We start from the raw sequence: 13,623 nt of genomic DNA, 5'->3' as shown, positions 1-13,623 counted from the left end.
TGAGGAACAATTTAGTGTGTCCAATCCACATACCCTGCACATCTTTGGATTGCGGAGGGGAGAATGTGCAAACTCCACACGGACAGTGACCCGTGGCTGGGATTGAACCCGGTTCTTCGAAGCCGTGAGGCAGCAGTGATAACCACTGTGCCACCGTGCTGCCCAGATTTACTTACCTTGCTGAACAATTACAGGAAATGGTATGTATACATTCAGAAAATGATTTTTGTCTCTTCATGCCCAGGTGGGTATCGATTTCACAGGCTCCAATGGGGATCCTCGCTCACCTGACTCGCTACATTATATAAATCCGAATGGATTTAATGAATATCTGATGGCAATCTGGTCTGTGGGAATGGTCGTTCAAGATTATGATACGTAATGTATTCTTGTTTATTTTGTTCATTGTATTACTGTGATAAAGGATGCTACGAATACTGCAAGAATTTGACCCAACATTAATAAAGTAATAAATGCTCATGTTCTATTTTGTTCATTTATAGTTATTAGCACGTTTCCAAAAGATACCAATGAAATTTGTTTTCTTGCTGAGTCGAGCCCAATTTATTTTTAGCAGATCCACTCTTTCTCACCTCTCAATCACTGATACAAATATTGAGCCGTACGGTGTGTAAATTTCAGAGATAACAACTTTTGAGATATACACCATCATTTTCGATGTGTAGGTAAATTATTTTAAAATGCATAAAAATAATCCTGCAATTTGAAATTGTTAAATCCACAATGCAAACATGTTAATTATTTTCTCACTGCAATTTCTATGGTCAGGTGTAATAGAATATACGTGCCATCAACTGACAAACACAGATGTAATTAGAGATTGAGGTTGCCGATGTGTCAGCATATCAAATGTCGGTACATGGTGACAGTTTCTCAAGAAGATAATGTTGTAACTCCTGGCTTTCTAAGGACTGGGACAAATCGACATCGATCTTTAAAAACCTATATTTCAAGTTGTTGTTTTTGGCCTAATGGTGTTGGGCTATAATGAACAAGTTTATAATGAACAAGTTTTAAGTGAACAATAGGCTTTTGTTTGTTTTGTCCTTGCTTTGACACTTGATCAAACATACAAATTTCTGTACTTACTTTTTAAAGGACAGTATTTAAAAGAGAAATGGAAATTACATAGAGTCCTATTTAGGGCGCGTTAACCGGGATGTTTCCCTGCGCTTGTAGCACCGAGAATGGCCCTGCTATTAAACGGGACTCTGCTTTTTTGGGCCTTGGCGAGGAACACTTCATTGAGAATGCACTTGGACCCATTTCCTGCACTAACATGCTTACCAGTGCAGGAAGAGATCAAATGGCGTGCCAATCTTTGGACCCCCTCACCACATCCTTCATACTCCCCCAATGTACCAATTAAGAATCCGCAAGCCCCCATACCCACCTCATAAGAGCAGGGCACTGACGGGACTGATCCCTGGCACGAGCAAGGTGCCAGGTGGACACCGTGACACTGGCAGCCTGGCATTGCCACCTAGGCACCCCGACACTACTAGGGTGGCACACAGGTGGCACTGCCTGCGTGATATCTGGAGTGCGAGGGTACCATCCTGCCCAGATGCTGAACACCTGGGGGGGCCATGATCCCCCCCCCCCCTCCCCCAAGTGCCGGGACATCAGGTCCATGTCTGTGGAATCCAGTGCTAAGCGGCGCCCACTCGGGGTCTCCAGGGAAAGGCTGGAGAGTTGCATCATTCTGTAACATTACAATTCACTGTACCATCCCTGTCATCTTGTTTGAGCTGTGCGATAAACAATTGCACTTTTTCTGAAGAAATAAGGAGTCATTGGCCCAAATTTCCTTGGGCTTGTGAAAGGTGAATCAAGCTCTCTTCTGACTTCTGAAATGTCAGGCTGCCTCCGAAATCCATTCCTGGTACATTTCTTTCCTCTGAGAGATGAAGGAGGGGGAGAGATTGGCTTTTGCGAGCCATGGTGCAATGTGGGAGGGGTGCTCGTGCAGAGGAAGCTGGTTTGAAGATCTGCCTTAGTTCTGAGACAACAGTCCAACTCCCAGCATTGTTTATATGCCCCCTAATCTTCAGCTCCCCCCACCCCGCCATGCCTGCTCTATGTACCCTCCATAGCCACTTACCCAGTGCCCACTATGTACAGTCCTCAGGAGCTATGTGATACAAATGGGAATTCTTTTAAATGTAACTGAAACTTATTATACCTGTAACAATTTAATAAAACGCGCTCAAACAATTGTCATTGATATGGCAAAAAAACTTTAATCCAATACAAAAAATAGTTAGATGGTCATCAAGTGGTGTAACCAAACAACTTTGAATTAAAAAAGGCTAAGTGACAGATAATGTAATTGCAACAACCCCTGTTGCTCCTCTGAACCATTGTATAAACAGACCATCTACTGAGCTGATTATTCCCATTAGCTTTTGGAACGCAGTCAAGCATTTATAATGGCCACAGCTGACCCTGAAACCAAAAGACGGATGGTGTTAGTTTTCTGTTTCAAATCAATCAATTGAGTGGAGACAGTGCTTTATTAGCCTTCAGCAGCAGGAAAGCCTTTTCTCAAAGTTAAAGAATTCTGGACATTTAATTTTTAAAAAAAATCTTTTCCAATTAAGGGGCAATTTAGCATGGCCAATCCACCCATCCAACACACCTTTAGGTTGTGGGGATGAGAGCCACCCAGTCAGTGAGAGAATGTGAAAGCTCCACATGGACAGTGACCTGGGGCCAGGATCGAATTTAAGTCCTCACTGCCATCTCTGTACATTTAAATCACAGTCCAAAACATGAGGAAAATTTCCCATCACGTTTCTCGACACTTCTGAATGCATTATGACACATTCCAATAGGAACAACGTTGTAATGCATATCAACACTTGCACAACACTGATTAATGCAATGGCTAACTTGCCTAAAGCCGTATGCTCAATCACTACATTACAGCACAGCATCAAATAGTGAAATTTGAAGGTGTTGAAACGTTTAACGTTTACCTGTCAGAATGTTCCTCACACCTCGGCTGGATTCCACCAATGGTCACGAATGCCCGAGCCTGGCGGGTTTTTGATTTTTTTAGGAGTGCAAAACCCGCACCAGCAGATGAAAAAGCAGTGAAAGAAATTGTAATTTCTTATAGGGTTCACAAAAGCAACCTCGACCTCCGAAGAGGTGGGAGCGGGATTCGCACTAGATGCCTTTCTGATCCACTAAAAGGCGACAGAGAAATAGCTCAGGTTGGGAAGGCACTTCAAATTGGAATTTGCAGCCGAAAATCTTTAACTCTTTACTTCCCTGACCTGAATCTCACCTCCATCAGGAGTTGACAATCCAGCCCCTAGTGTCTAAAATGAACTAGGAAATATTTGTTTGATCTCCTGCCAAATATCTGATTCAATGATGCCTCTCATTCCTTTACAGAGACAAGATGTTCCCAGCTTTGGGGTTTGGTGCTCAGATACCCCCTAACTGGCAGGTAAATATAAATCAATTGCATGAAAGAATATTTTGCGTTATTAATACATTGGTTGCCAAATCTTAGCCATGTCTTTTTCTCCTTCAGGTGTCACATGAATTTCCAATTAACTTCAACCCTGACAACGCGTTATGTTCAGGTATGAAGTTGTGTAAAAACGTATAATACTGGGTAACTCATGGATGTTGGGGATAATGCAAATATATAGTTAGAAACAGCTTTGATCTTAGCACAATTATATATAATGTCATGGATTGGACAGTGAGATTATAGTGTTATCATTTACTGTCTACCTAGGCTTCACTGAAATGCCAAGTTGCTGATCTCAGTCATATTACCGAACTAATGGGAAGAATATTGGCCTGGCCTCTCCGCTGTGAGTCCGCCCCGCTACCACTGCTAGCAAGGACAGGAATTTGGCGGCCGGATTCTCTACTCTTGCCGCATGTCATTGGGATTTCCCATTCAAAAATCCCACACCGCTGCGAAACCCACGGGCAGGGGTGTGCTGCCAGCACGACCAGAGAATCCCGCTGCCAGTGAACGGCTGGAGAATACCGCCCATTATTTCTATCACATAAATAAACACTAAACCGGATTTCCAGACAGTTGAGCAGAGAGCATTCCAAAATCACTTCTGCTTTCGAAATCATTTTTAATGAAGTACTTTGTCTTAGAGGGTGGCATTAAAAGGCACTCTGGGAGAAATCAATGCCGTCGGCAGGCAGCGGACTTGGCGTGAACTCGGGGAGGAGAACCTTCGGAGCAGTAAGTATAAATAACTATGTTGAGGATTAGCGGCCTAGTCGACAGAGAGCGGAGTTGGCGCGAACTCGGAGAGGAGGAGATTCCTAACAGTAAGTATAAATAATTACCTCGGGGGGTTCGCGATCTAATCGCCAGGGAGCGGAGTTGCCGTGAACTCTGGGAGGGGGAGCTTCGGAACAGTAAGTATGAATAATTACCTCTGGGATTAGCGGCCTAGTCGCCAGGGAGCAGAGTTGGCATGAACTCGGGGAGGAGGAGATTTGGAGCAGTAAGTATAAATAACTTATCTGTTGGTATCAGGACTGGGGAAAAAAACTGAAAAGTGACATTTATAGTAAAGCTGTGACCTGATTGGCTGGTTGGGAATTTGTTCTAAATTTGAAAAACTAGAGTAATTAACTAAGAGGATTAACTGGGGGATTAATGTATTTAGCATGTATATTTATCGGCGAAATCTAGCGCAAGGGACCATATAATTAATTTTAACTTAAATTGAATAAGTATTTAGTTTAACATAATTGATTAATTAGTGCCTCTGTGGTCATGACAAAGACTCCAGGATGATGTTGCCTCCCTGGTGCCAGGGTCCGAGATGTCATTGAACGACTGCAGGGCATCCTCAAGGGGGAGGGTGATAAGGCAGAGGTCATGGTACATGTTAGTACCAATAACATAGGTAGAAAGAGGGATGTGGTCTTGCATCAAGAATTCAGGGAGTTAGGCAGTAGACTAAAGAGCAGGACCTCAGGGGTTGTAATCTCTGGATTACGCCCAGTGCCACGTGACAGTGAATACAGAAATAGGAAAATAGCACAGATGAATGCATGGGTTAAGAGTTGATGCAGGAGGGAGGGTTTTAGATTCCTGAACCATTGGGACCATTTTTAGGGAAGTGGGACCTGTACAATCAGTACAGGTATATATCTAAACCAAAGCGGAACTAACACCTTTGCTGGTGGGTTTGCTAGTGCTGTTAGGAAGAGTTTAAAATAGTTTGGCAGGGGGAGGGGATGCAGACTGATAGCAGAATAGGGACAGAGTATAACTTAGAAAAGCAATCTGGCCAGAGAGAATACAGCAGTAGTATGTTTCAAGGGAATAAGACAAGGCTGGATGGCCTCTACTTTAATGCCAGAAGTATTAATGATGAACGGATGAGTTAAGAGAGATGATTGAAACATGTAATTATGATATAATAGCCATCCCAGAGACTTAGTTGAGTGAGGGACAGATTTGGCAGCTCATCTTCCCGGGATATAGAATCTTCAGGCAAGACAAAGGAGGGGGTAAAAGAGGACGGAGCATTGCTTTATTAGATAAGGAGGCCATTACTACAGTAAGGAGAGATGATATCTTGGAGGGGGCATCAAATTAAGCTTTGTGGGCAGAGTTTAGGAATAAAAAAGGGACAGCTATGTCGCTAGGTGTTTATTATAAACCGCCAGATAGTCAGCGGGAAATTGAGGAGCAAATATGTGCACATATGTAACAATAATAATAATAGGGTAATTATATTAGGTGATTTCAACTTCCCAAAATTAAATGGGATAGCCATCATGTTCGGGGCTTAGATGGAGTCGACTTCATAAAATGTATATAGGAGAACGTTTTAGCTCAATTTGTAGAGGTTCCGACTTGGGACAGTTCAGTGCTGGACCTAATTCTGGGGAATGAAGCCCGGCAGGTGGTCAGGATAATAGGAAGATTTAACAAATCCAGAGAACCATGGATGACCAGAGACATTAAGGATGCGATGAGAAGGAAAGAAAAGAGGCTTTTAACAAGTATAAGGGGAGCAAGTCTGCAGAGGCATTAATGGAGTACAGAAAGTGCAGGATGGAGCTTGAGGGGTGATCTGATTAGAGGTGTACAAGATTATTAGGGGCATGGACAGAGTGGATAGGGAGCGGAAATTCCCCTAATTTGAAGGGTCAGTTATGAGGGGACACAAGGTGAGGGGCAGGAGTTTTAGGGGGGATTTGAGAAAAAACCTTTTTATCTTGAGGGTGGTGAGGTCTGGAATGCACTGATGGGTAGGGTGGTAGAGGCAGGATGCATCACATCCTTTAAAAAGTACCTGGATGAGTACTTGGCACGCCATAACATTAAAGGCTATTGACCAACTGCTGCCAAGTGGTATTAGGTGGGCAGGTCAGGGCCTTGTGCGTCGGTGCAGGCGCGATGGGCCAAAGGGCCTCTTTTGCACTACTATTTTGTGATTCTGTGAGAACCGAATACAGCTGAAGAAAATGCTGGATTTAAATAAAATTAAGGGTTGAAAATCTGCACGTAACGAGGGTCTGCCTTTTGCAGCTCTGACCCTGTAAATAATCTCACTCATGAAGCTCCAGCGCCTAATTTAATATTGTTGTAGCATCTAATTGGTCTTTCTTATAACACTTTGGAAAGCCTTTAACAATGGTACAGTAACAGAAAGTCTATGCAGTCACCCATTATATACCATTTGCTTCTACTTATAGCAGTATAAGGAAAAAATATATTTTGAATTGTGGAGGATAATGCATCTCATTGTTACTTTTTGCAATGACAATGAGGGGGATTTTCTGGTTCTTCTCGCCAGCGGAATCTTCGGTACCGCCAATAGCAAACCCCCGCCGCGGATTTCCCGGCGGCGGGAGGTGGATTCAATGGGATTTCCCATTGATAGCAGTAGGGCTAGAAGATCCCGCCACTGACCAATAGCGGGCCATCTCCTGCCATCGAGAAACACAACACAACACAGAAAATCCCTTCCAATTTTACTGCAAAATTCCTCAATGACTGAATTTTCTCCCCTCCCACCTCCAAAAGTATTTAATCTAAGAACTAAATGAGTTATAAAAATTATTGCCTGAGATGGTTTTGGTTCCATTGGTTTTTGTGCTCCTATTTTCTTGGCTAGGAAATTAACCCTTGTGTGTGACTCAAATACAGGATCGTACTCCATTGCTTGTACACGAAGAGTGTCTCGAAGCCTGCAACCCAGGGACCAAGTCCGTGCCAGATATCGGATCTTGGTGGTTTAGTCTGGGTTGGGTTGGGCATGTCGAGTGTTAAGAGCAGGTTTTTCAATTAAGGATTGGAAAAGGCAGATTTGAAAGAAATCGAGACAATGCTGTAAGATAAGCCAGGAAGTTTTTTGGAGCTCTTTCCAATCAGTCAGTGTTACTTTACCAGAGGTGCTGCCGAAGCTCTGTTTATGCATCTGAATGAGGTTCTCCATACACTTGTGATAATAGTGGAGTAGGACTGAGAGCAGCTCCAAGGAATTTCCCAGTCACGCAGTTAGACTAAAGATGTTGGTGAGGAGGGAAAGTCAGGTGATGGCAGCTTAAAAATTGTCTGGTTTTGGGATAGCTGGATGTGATACATGTACTAACAATTGAAGTGTTGGAAGGCAAGAAAAATAACATAAGCACTGTTACTTTTTGATGTGCATTTTTCAGGTGAGGCTAAAAAGCACCAATGCAATCTGTCCCCATCATTTTAACATAATTTGAATGAGTATGTGGGATGGAGCTTATTGTGGTAGTTATTAATGAGCGAGTGAAGAGGTCTGTACTTATAAACATTCCAGTATTTTGGGCTTCATTTAACGGAAAAGCTTTTGCAGTGTCATTTTGGGTGCGATTGACGGAGTGTTTCTCGACGGCTGCATTGGCGAGATCGTGGCCCATATTTATGGCACTTTGTGCCGAAACCTAGCCCCCATGAGCGTCCATGCTGTCACTGGCTGTCTCAGCGTCTGATTCACCAGACTCTTACCTCAGCGTCTTGTCACTCACAAGTGGGAACCGCTTTTAAACGGTCCCTCTCCACTCTCTCCCAGTAAATACACAAGCATGGCGGCGCACAGACCTATTCCTCGCTTTATGAATGCCGTCCTGGGCAGGCTTCCTACGCTGTGAATGAGAAACAGGACATCCTGTTCCCCCAGCTGGGTCAGAGGACCAGTAGCAGGGCCACCAATACCGCCTGGCAAGAAGTGGCAGCGGCTGTCAGTATGGGCAGCATGACCAGGAGGACCAGCATCCAATGTCGGAAGAAGACCAGTGACTCCACCGAGCTGCAAGGGTAAGTTACCACCTCTCTCCTGGCATCAGTTCCACCTGCTACCCCTCAAATATCCAACCCCCCTTCACAGTCACTGACTGAGACCTCACAACCTCCCCACACCCTAACTTTGTGCTTGTTCCTCCTCACTCCCGGAACCCAACAGCACAACCCTTTCATGTCCAGTTACGATTCCCACCTGCTGTAGACCCCCTTGATCCATCAAGTGCATGTCTCACAAAGCTTCTCTTTGTCCCCACAGGAAAAGAGAGCCCATAACAAGTGAGAAAGGACCAAGACAGGGGGAGCGGAGTACCATAAATCCGTGTTTTCACCCCCTTTAAGGACCGGGCCCTGGAAATCACATCATTCTCCGAGGAGTCACCAACAGCGAGGTTAGTCTGTGCCACAGAGGCGAGGATCCACTGCACCTTCACCAAGATGACCTGTCCCCCAAGACCATCTCGGTGGGCGACATTAGTGGACAGGCTTCTGGGGCACAATCTGGTGAGCACTGCACAGTTACTGATTCACAACAGATGACGGCAGGAACATCCAAGTGAGTCAGCAGTCGGAGGTCTGCTGGATCCCAGGACTTTGCTGAGACCCAGTCAGATGCCGAGCCTCTGGACAAGGTTATCCCAGATCTGATGCAGATGCTAGGACGTGGCTGTGAGATTCAGAAGGGGATGTCAGCGAGTACATAGCCGATTGGAGGAGTCCCAAAGGCTACAGGCACAGGAGAGGATGCCGACAATTCATGGCACTGAGGCCAACATTGCTACAGTGGCGACTGCATTGAAATGCATGGAGCATGAGGTCAGCGTCTTTGGTGGTGTCCAATGCATGGCTCAGTCTGTGACGACCATGGCTGAGGGCTTCAATATCATGACCTAGTCAATGAGGAGCATTGCTGTAGGCGTTGACACCATGGTGCAGACAACAGGGAGGCACCCGGATTAGCAGAGCCAAGTGATGCAGAGGCCTCTGAAGCTCATTACAGCTGCCCCTCCTTCCCATGGGGACTCCCAGGACCTCAGGGACACCGTCAGGGAGTATAAATAGCTAGATGCCAATCTGGGACCTGCCAGCAAAAAGGTGATGGCAGTTTCTAATTCTTCCGAATCCCCCACCCCCCACCCTGACACTGCCTCATCACAAGGGCAGTGGTCAGAACAGGGTGGCACGACAAAGCCAGTGACCCCGGTAGATCAGCTGGGGCCCTCAGGCATCACACCCTCCAGAGGACGTCTGCCAAGGGCATCAATGGTTATAGGGCAGGCATCGGGACCGCATTTTGAGCAGTCCGAAGCACCGCTCCATCACAGCATGGGTGGCAACGTGGACCTCATTATATCGGGTCTCCACCTCCAGTGTCCGGCCTCCACATTTGCATCATCAGCCAGGACCTCAGCGGTACTCCTTATCCCCCAAGAGCCAATCCATCATCCTGGAGTGGTCCTCGAAGACGCTGGGGATCTCTGAGTGTCCCAAGATGTACCTGCCATGCTCACTTCCTGGGACGCCTGGTGATCCGGTAGCAGTGGTCATACATTTTTTTCATAGAATTTACAGTGGAGAAGGAGGCCATTCGGCCCATCGAGTCTGCACCAGCTCTTGGAAAGAGCACCCTACCCAAGGTCAACACCTCCACCTAACACGAAGGGCAATTTTGGACACTAAGGGCAATTTATCATGGCCAATCCACCTAATCTGCACATCTTTGGACTGTGGGAGGAAAGCGGAGCACCCGGAGGAAACCCACGCGCACACTGGGAGGATGTGCAGACTCCGCACAGACAGTGACCCAAGCCGGAATCGAACCTGGGACCCTGGAGCTGTGAAGCAATTGTGCTATCCACAATGCTACCGTGCTGCCCTCATGTTGTCAACATGAGTTGAACATTCAGATAGGGGAACCCCTTCCTTTAAGTAGGGCACTCCCTGATGCACCCAAGGCAAAATGTGTGCTATCAATTCCCCCCTGGACCTGGAACATCCTGGCGATGGTGGAGAATCCTGCAACCTGGGCATTTTGGTCGGCTTGGTCCAGCACAAATTTGATAAAGTTTGATGCCGGGCATACAGGGCACCCGTGACCTCATGAATGCACCTGTGGTCTGTAGCTTGTGAAATACCACACAAGCCCTGGAATCAACCGGTGGCATAGATGTTCAGGGCTGCGGTGACCTTCACGGGAGCTGGTGTCTTCCTCCTCCATGAGGTGCAAAGTCCACACAAACCCATGAGAACATGGTACAGGTCCCGCACTGGCTCTTTATATGGAAAGCATCTCCAGTGGCACATGCTGTCAGTCATCTTCTCGAAAGACCAACATTGTCTGTACACCTTGGGCCATCGCCGACATCTCCCCTGGGTTCCTTCTTGGCCTGATGGGTGCTGGGTCGTCAGGATATGTCGCTGCCCCCTGCATGTGGGGTATACCCCCTCCAGCCTGCGTCAACGCTGCTGCCTCCTCCAACGTCTGTCTACCTGGGTTGCCACCAGCACTGGGAGAGCATCCTCTGTGGGACCAATGCTACCATCCATTTTGGTATCTCTAAGGAATTGGAAAAGGAGCTAGACACAAATCAGTTAGGGCTACGACCCCGGGACCCTTAAATCCTCCAAGCCTCTCCCACCCTTACATGTCCCATCTTCTCGGAGTGCTATCCATTGAACCAGTTGTGCTGGAACACCTTGCTCTGCATACTCACCGCCAGCCACTGCAGGAGCCATGAGACCCCAGACTCTGGTCGGGAACATTAGGCAGACCATGCTCAGCAGCCCTCCCCTAATCCACACACTCACCCTATGGTCATGAGGATATCCATGATGTGGAGATGCCGGAATTGGACTGGGGTGAGCACAGTAAGAAGTCTTACAACACCAGGTTAAAGTCCAACAGGTTTGTTTCAAACACGAGCTTTCGGAGCACTGCTCCTTCCTCAGGTGAATATCCATGAAAATTCACCTGAGGAAGGGGCAATGCTCCGAAAGCTCGTGTTTGAAACAAACCTGTTGGACTTTAACCTGGTGTTGTAAGACTTCTTACCATGAGGATATCCCCAGTGCTGAAGCCCAGCTCTTGACTGTTTGATTGTTGGCTGCTGCCTCTGTGGTGCTGACGCTTCTCGAGGTTAGTCAGAGTATTTGGGTTGTTCAAGTTTGATTGAAATGCGATGCAATAATCATCTTCTGAGACTTGGCATGTGAACCCATGAGAATCCACTTGAGAATATTTTGTTTATTCAACGGTTAACAATAACAAAGGTTTGATAATCAACTACATAATATTCCACATATCACACTAACCATTAAACAATAAGGAAACGACATTGTTCCATATTGGTACCAATACAAAGTTATATCAGCTAATTTTCACACAAAAAACACACAATATCATCCCTCGCAGGTTCCTCAACAGAAACGGAGGATAAGAGAATGTGTTACCCTTCGAGAATGTGTTTCTTTTTATGTGGTTTCAAACTAACATTTGTAATGGAGTTTGCTTTTATTTACTGTACAGAATGCTCACAACTGAGTTGATCATGTCGCCAGAACGCCCGACACTTGCTTACTAAAACGAACCTTCATTGGAGAGCACAAGTTGGGGTTGCGCTGACATGGTAGTCAAATTAAATGCGACATAGAAGTAGGGGGCAGCACAAGTGATTAGCACTGTGGCTTCACAGCGCCAGGGTCCCAGGTTCGATTCCCGGCTGGGTCACTGTGGGTTTCCTCCGGATGCTCCGGTTTCCTCCTCCAGTCCAAAGACGTTAGGTGGATTGGCCATGATAAATTGCCCTTGGTGACAAAAAAAGGGTTACGAGGGGTTATTGGGTTACAGGGATAGGGTGGAAGTGAGGGCTTAAGTGGGTCAGTGCAGACTCAATGGGCCGAATGGCCTCCTTCTGCACTGTATGTTCTATGTTCTAAGGACACTGAGGGTTTCACATAGGAGTTTTCATGTCGGCATCAAGGGCAAGATCTTCTGGTTATTCACTGGCGGGATCTTCCGGTCCTGTTGAAAGCGCACACACACCACAGGTTTCCAGGCGGCGTAGGATGGATTCAAAGGGAAATCCCACTGACAGCAGCAGGACTAGAAAATCCCCCTGCCAGCCAATGGCATGCCGTCTCCCGCCATCAAGAAACAAGCCGCGGGGAAGGCAAAAGACTCTTGATCCAAGTCCTGAGAGAGGTTTGTCCTTATTGTGCAGATTTGTATGGCTCATTTTCCACCAGTTTAATTAAGTAAATATTTTGAAAAGGAATCACCTTTCACTTTCTGTTGTGTGTCAAGGGCGTAGTTACCATAAAGAAGTCCTTTAGAGAAGAAAATCTGCCATCCTTACCTGGTTTGGCCTATATGTGACTCCAGACCCACAACAATGACTCTTAAATATCTTATGAAATGGGCTAGCAAGCTACTAGGTTGTCTTCAACCGCTATGAAAAGACAAAAGAGGAATGAAACAGGGCGGACCACCCAGCAGCGAACCAAGCACTGGGAATGACAACGGCAAACCCAGCCCTGTCGACCCTGCAAAGACCTCCTTACTAGCATCTGGGCTTGTGCCAAAGTTGGGAGAGCTGTCTCAAGACTAGTTCAACAACAGCCTGACATAGTCATACTCACAGATAATGTCCCAGACACAACTCATCATTTCTGGGTATGTCCTGTCTCACCGGCAGGACAGACTCAGCAGAGGTGGCGGGGCGACACAGTGGTATACAGTCGGGAGGGAGTTGCTCTGGGATCCTCAACATCAACTCTGGACCCACAAAGTCACATGGCTTCAGGTTAAACATGGGCAAGGAAACCTCCTGCTGATTACTACGTACCAGCCACCATCAGCTGATGAATCAGTACTCCTCCAAGTTGAACTCTACTTGGGGGAAGTACGGAGGGTGGCAAGGGTACAGAAATGCTCTGGGGGGACTTCAGTGTCCATCACCAAGAGTAGCTCGGTAGTACCACCACAGACCAAGCTTGCCAGGTGCTAGACCGGGACTACAGCAGGTGGTGAGGGAACCAACAAGAGGGAAAACGTACTCATCTTCACCAATCTGCTTGCTGCAGGTGCATCTGTCTATGACCGTATTGGTAGAAGTGACAATGCACAGTCCTTGTGTAGACAAAGACCCATCTCCACATTGAGGATCCCTCCGTCGTGTTGTGTGTCACTATCACCGTGCTAAATGTGATAGATTTTGAACAGATCTAGCAACTCGAGACTGGGTATCCATGAGGTGCTGTGGGCCATCAGCAGCAGCAGAATTGTATTCAACTACACTCTGAAACTTCATGGCCCTGCA

At 46.5% G+C, this 13,623-nt stretch overlaps 1 protein-coding gene across 5 annotated transcripts in view; it reads left to right on the top strand.

Moving 5' to 3' along the window:
- Positions 1–13,623, top strand: part of LOC119972434 (copine-3-like) — a 108,678-nt gene that overhangs the window by 76,520 nt on the left and 18,535 nt on the right. For all 5 annotated transcript variants that reach the window (XM_038809120.1, XM_038809119.1, XM_038809117.1 and 2 more), the window contains 3 exons: positions 245–378; positions 3,427–3,481; positions 3,569–3,620. In XM_038809120.1, the coding sequence (XP_038665048.1) occupies positions 245–378; positions 3,427–3,481; positions 3,569–3,620 (241 nt within the window). The remainder of the gene's footprint in view (positions 1–244; positions 379–3,426; positions 3,482–3,568; positions 3,621–13,623) is intronic.

The sequence above is a fragment of the Scyliorhinus canicula genome, chromosome 10 (genome assembly GCF_902713615.1).
Source record: "Scyliorhinus canicula chromosome 10, sScyCan1.1, whole genome shotgun sequence".
NCBI classification, from domain to species: Eukaryota; Metazoa; Chordata; class Chondrichthyes; order Carcharhiniformes; family Scyliorhinidae; genus Scyliorhinus; species Scyliorhinus canicula.
The sequence above is the reverse complement of the archived record's forward strand: the minus strand, read 5'-3'. Positions and strand labels throughout refer to the sequence as shown.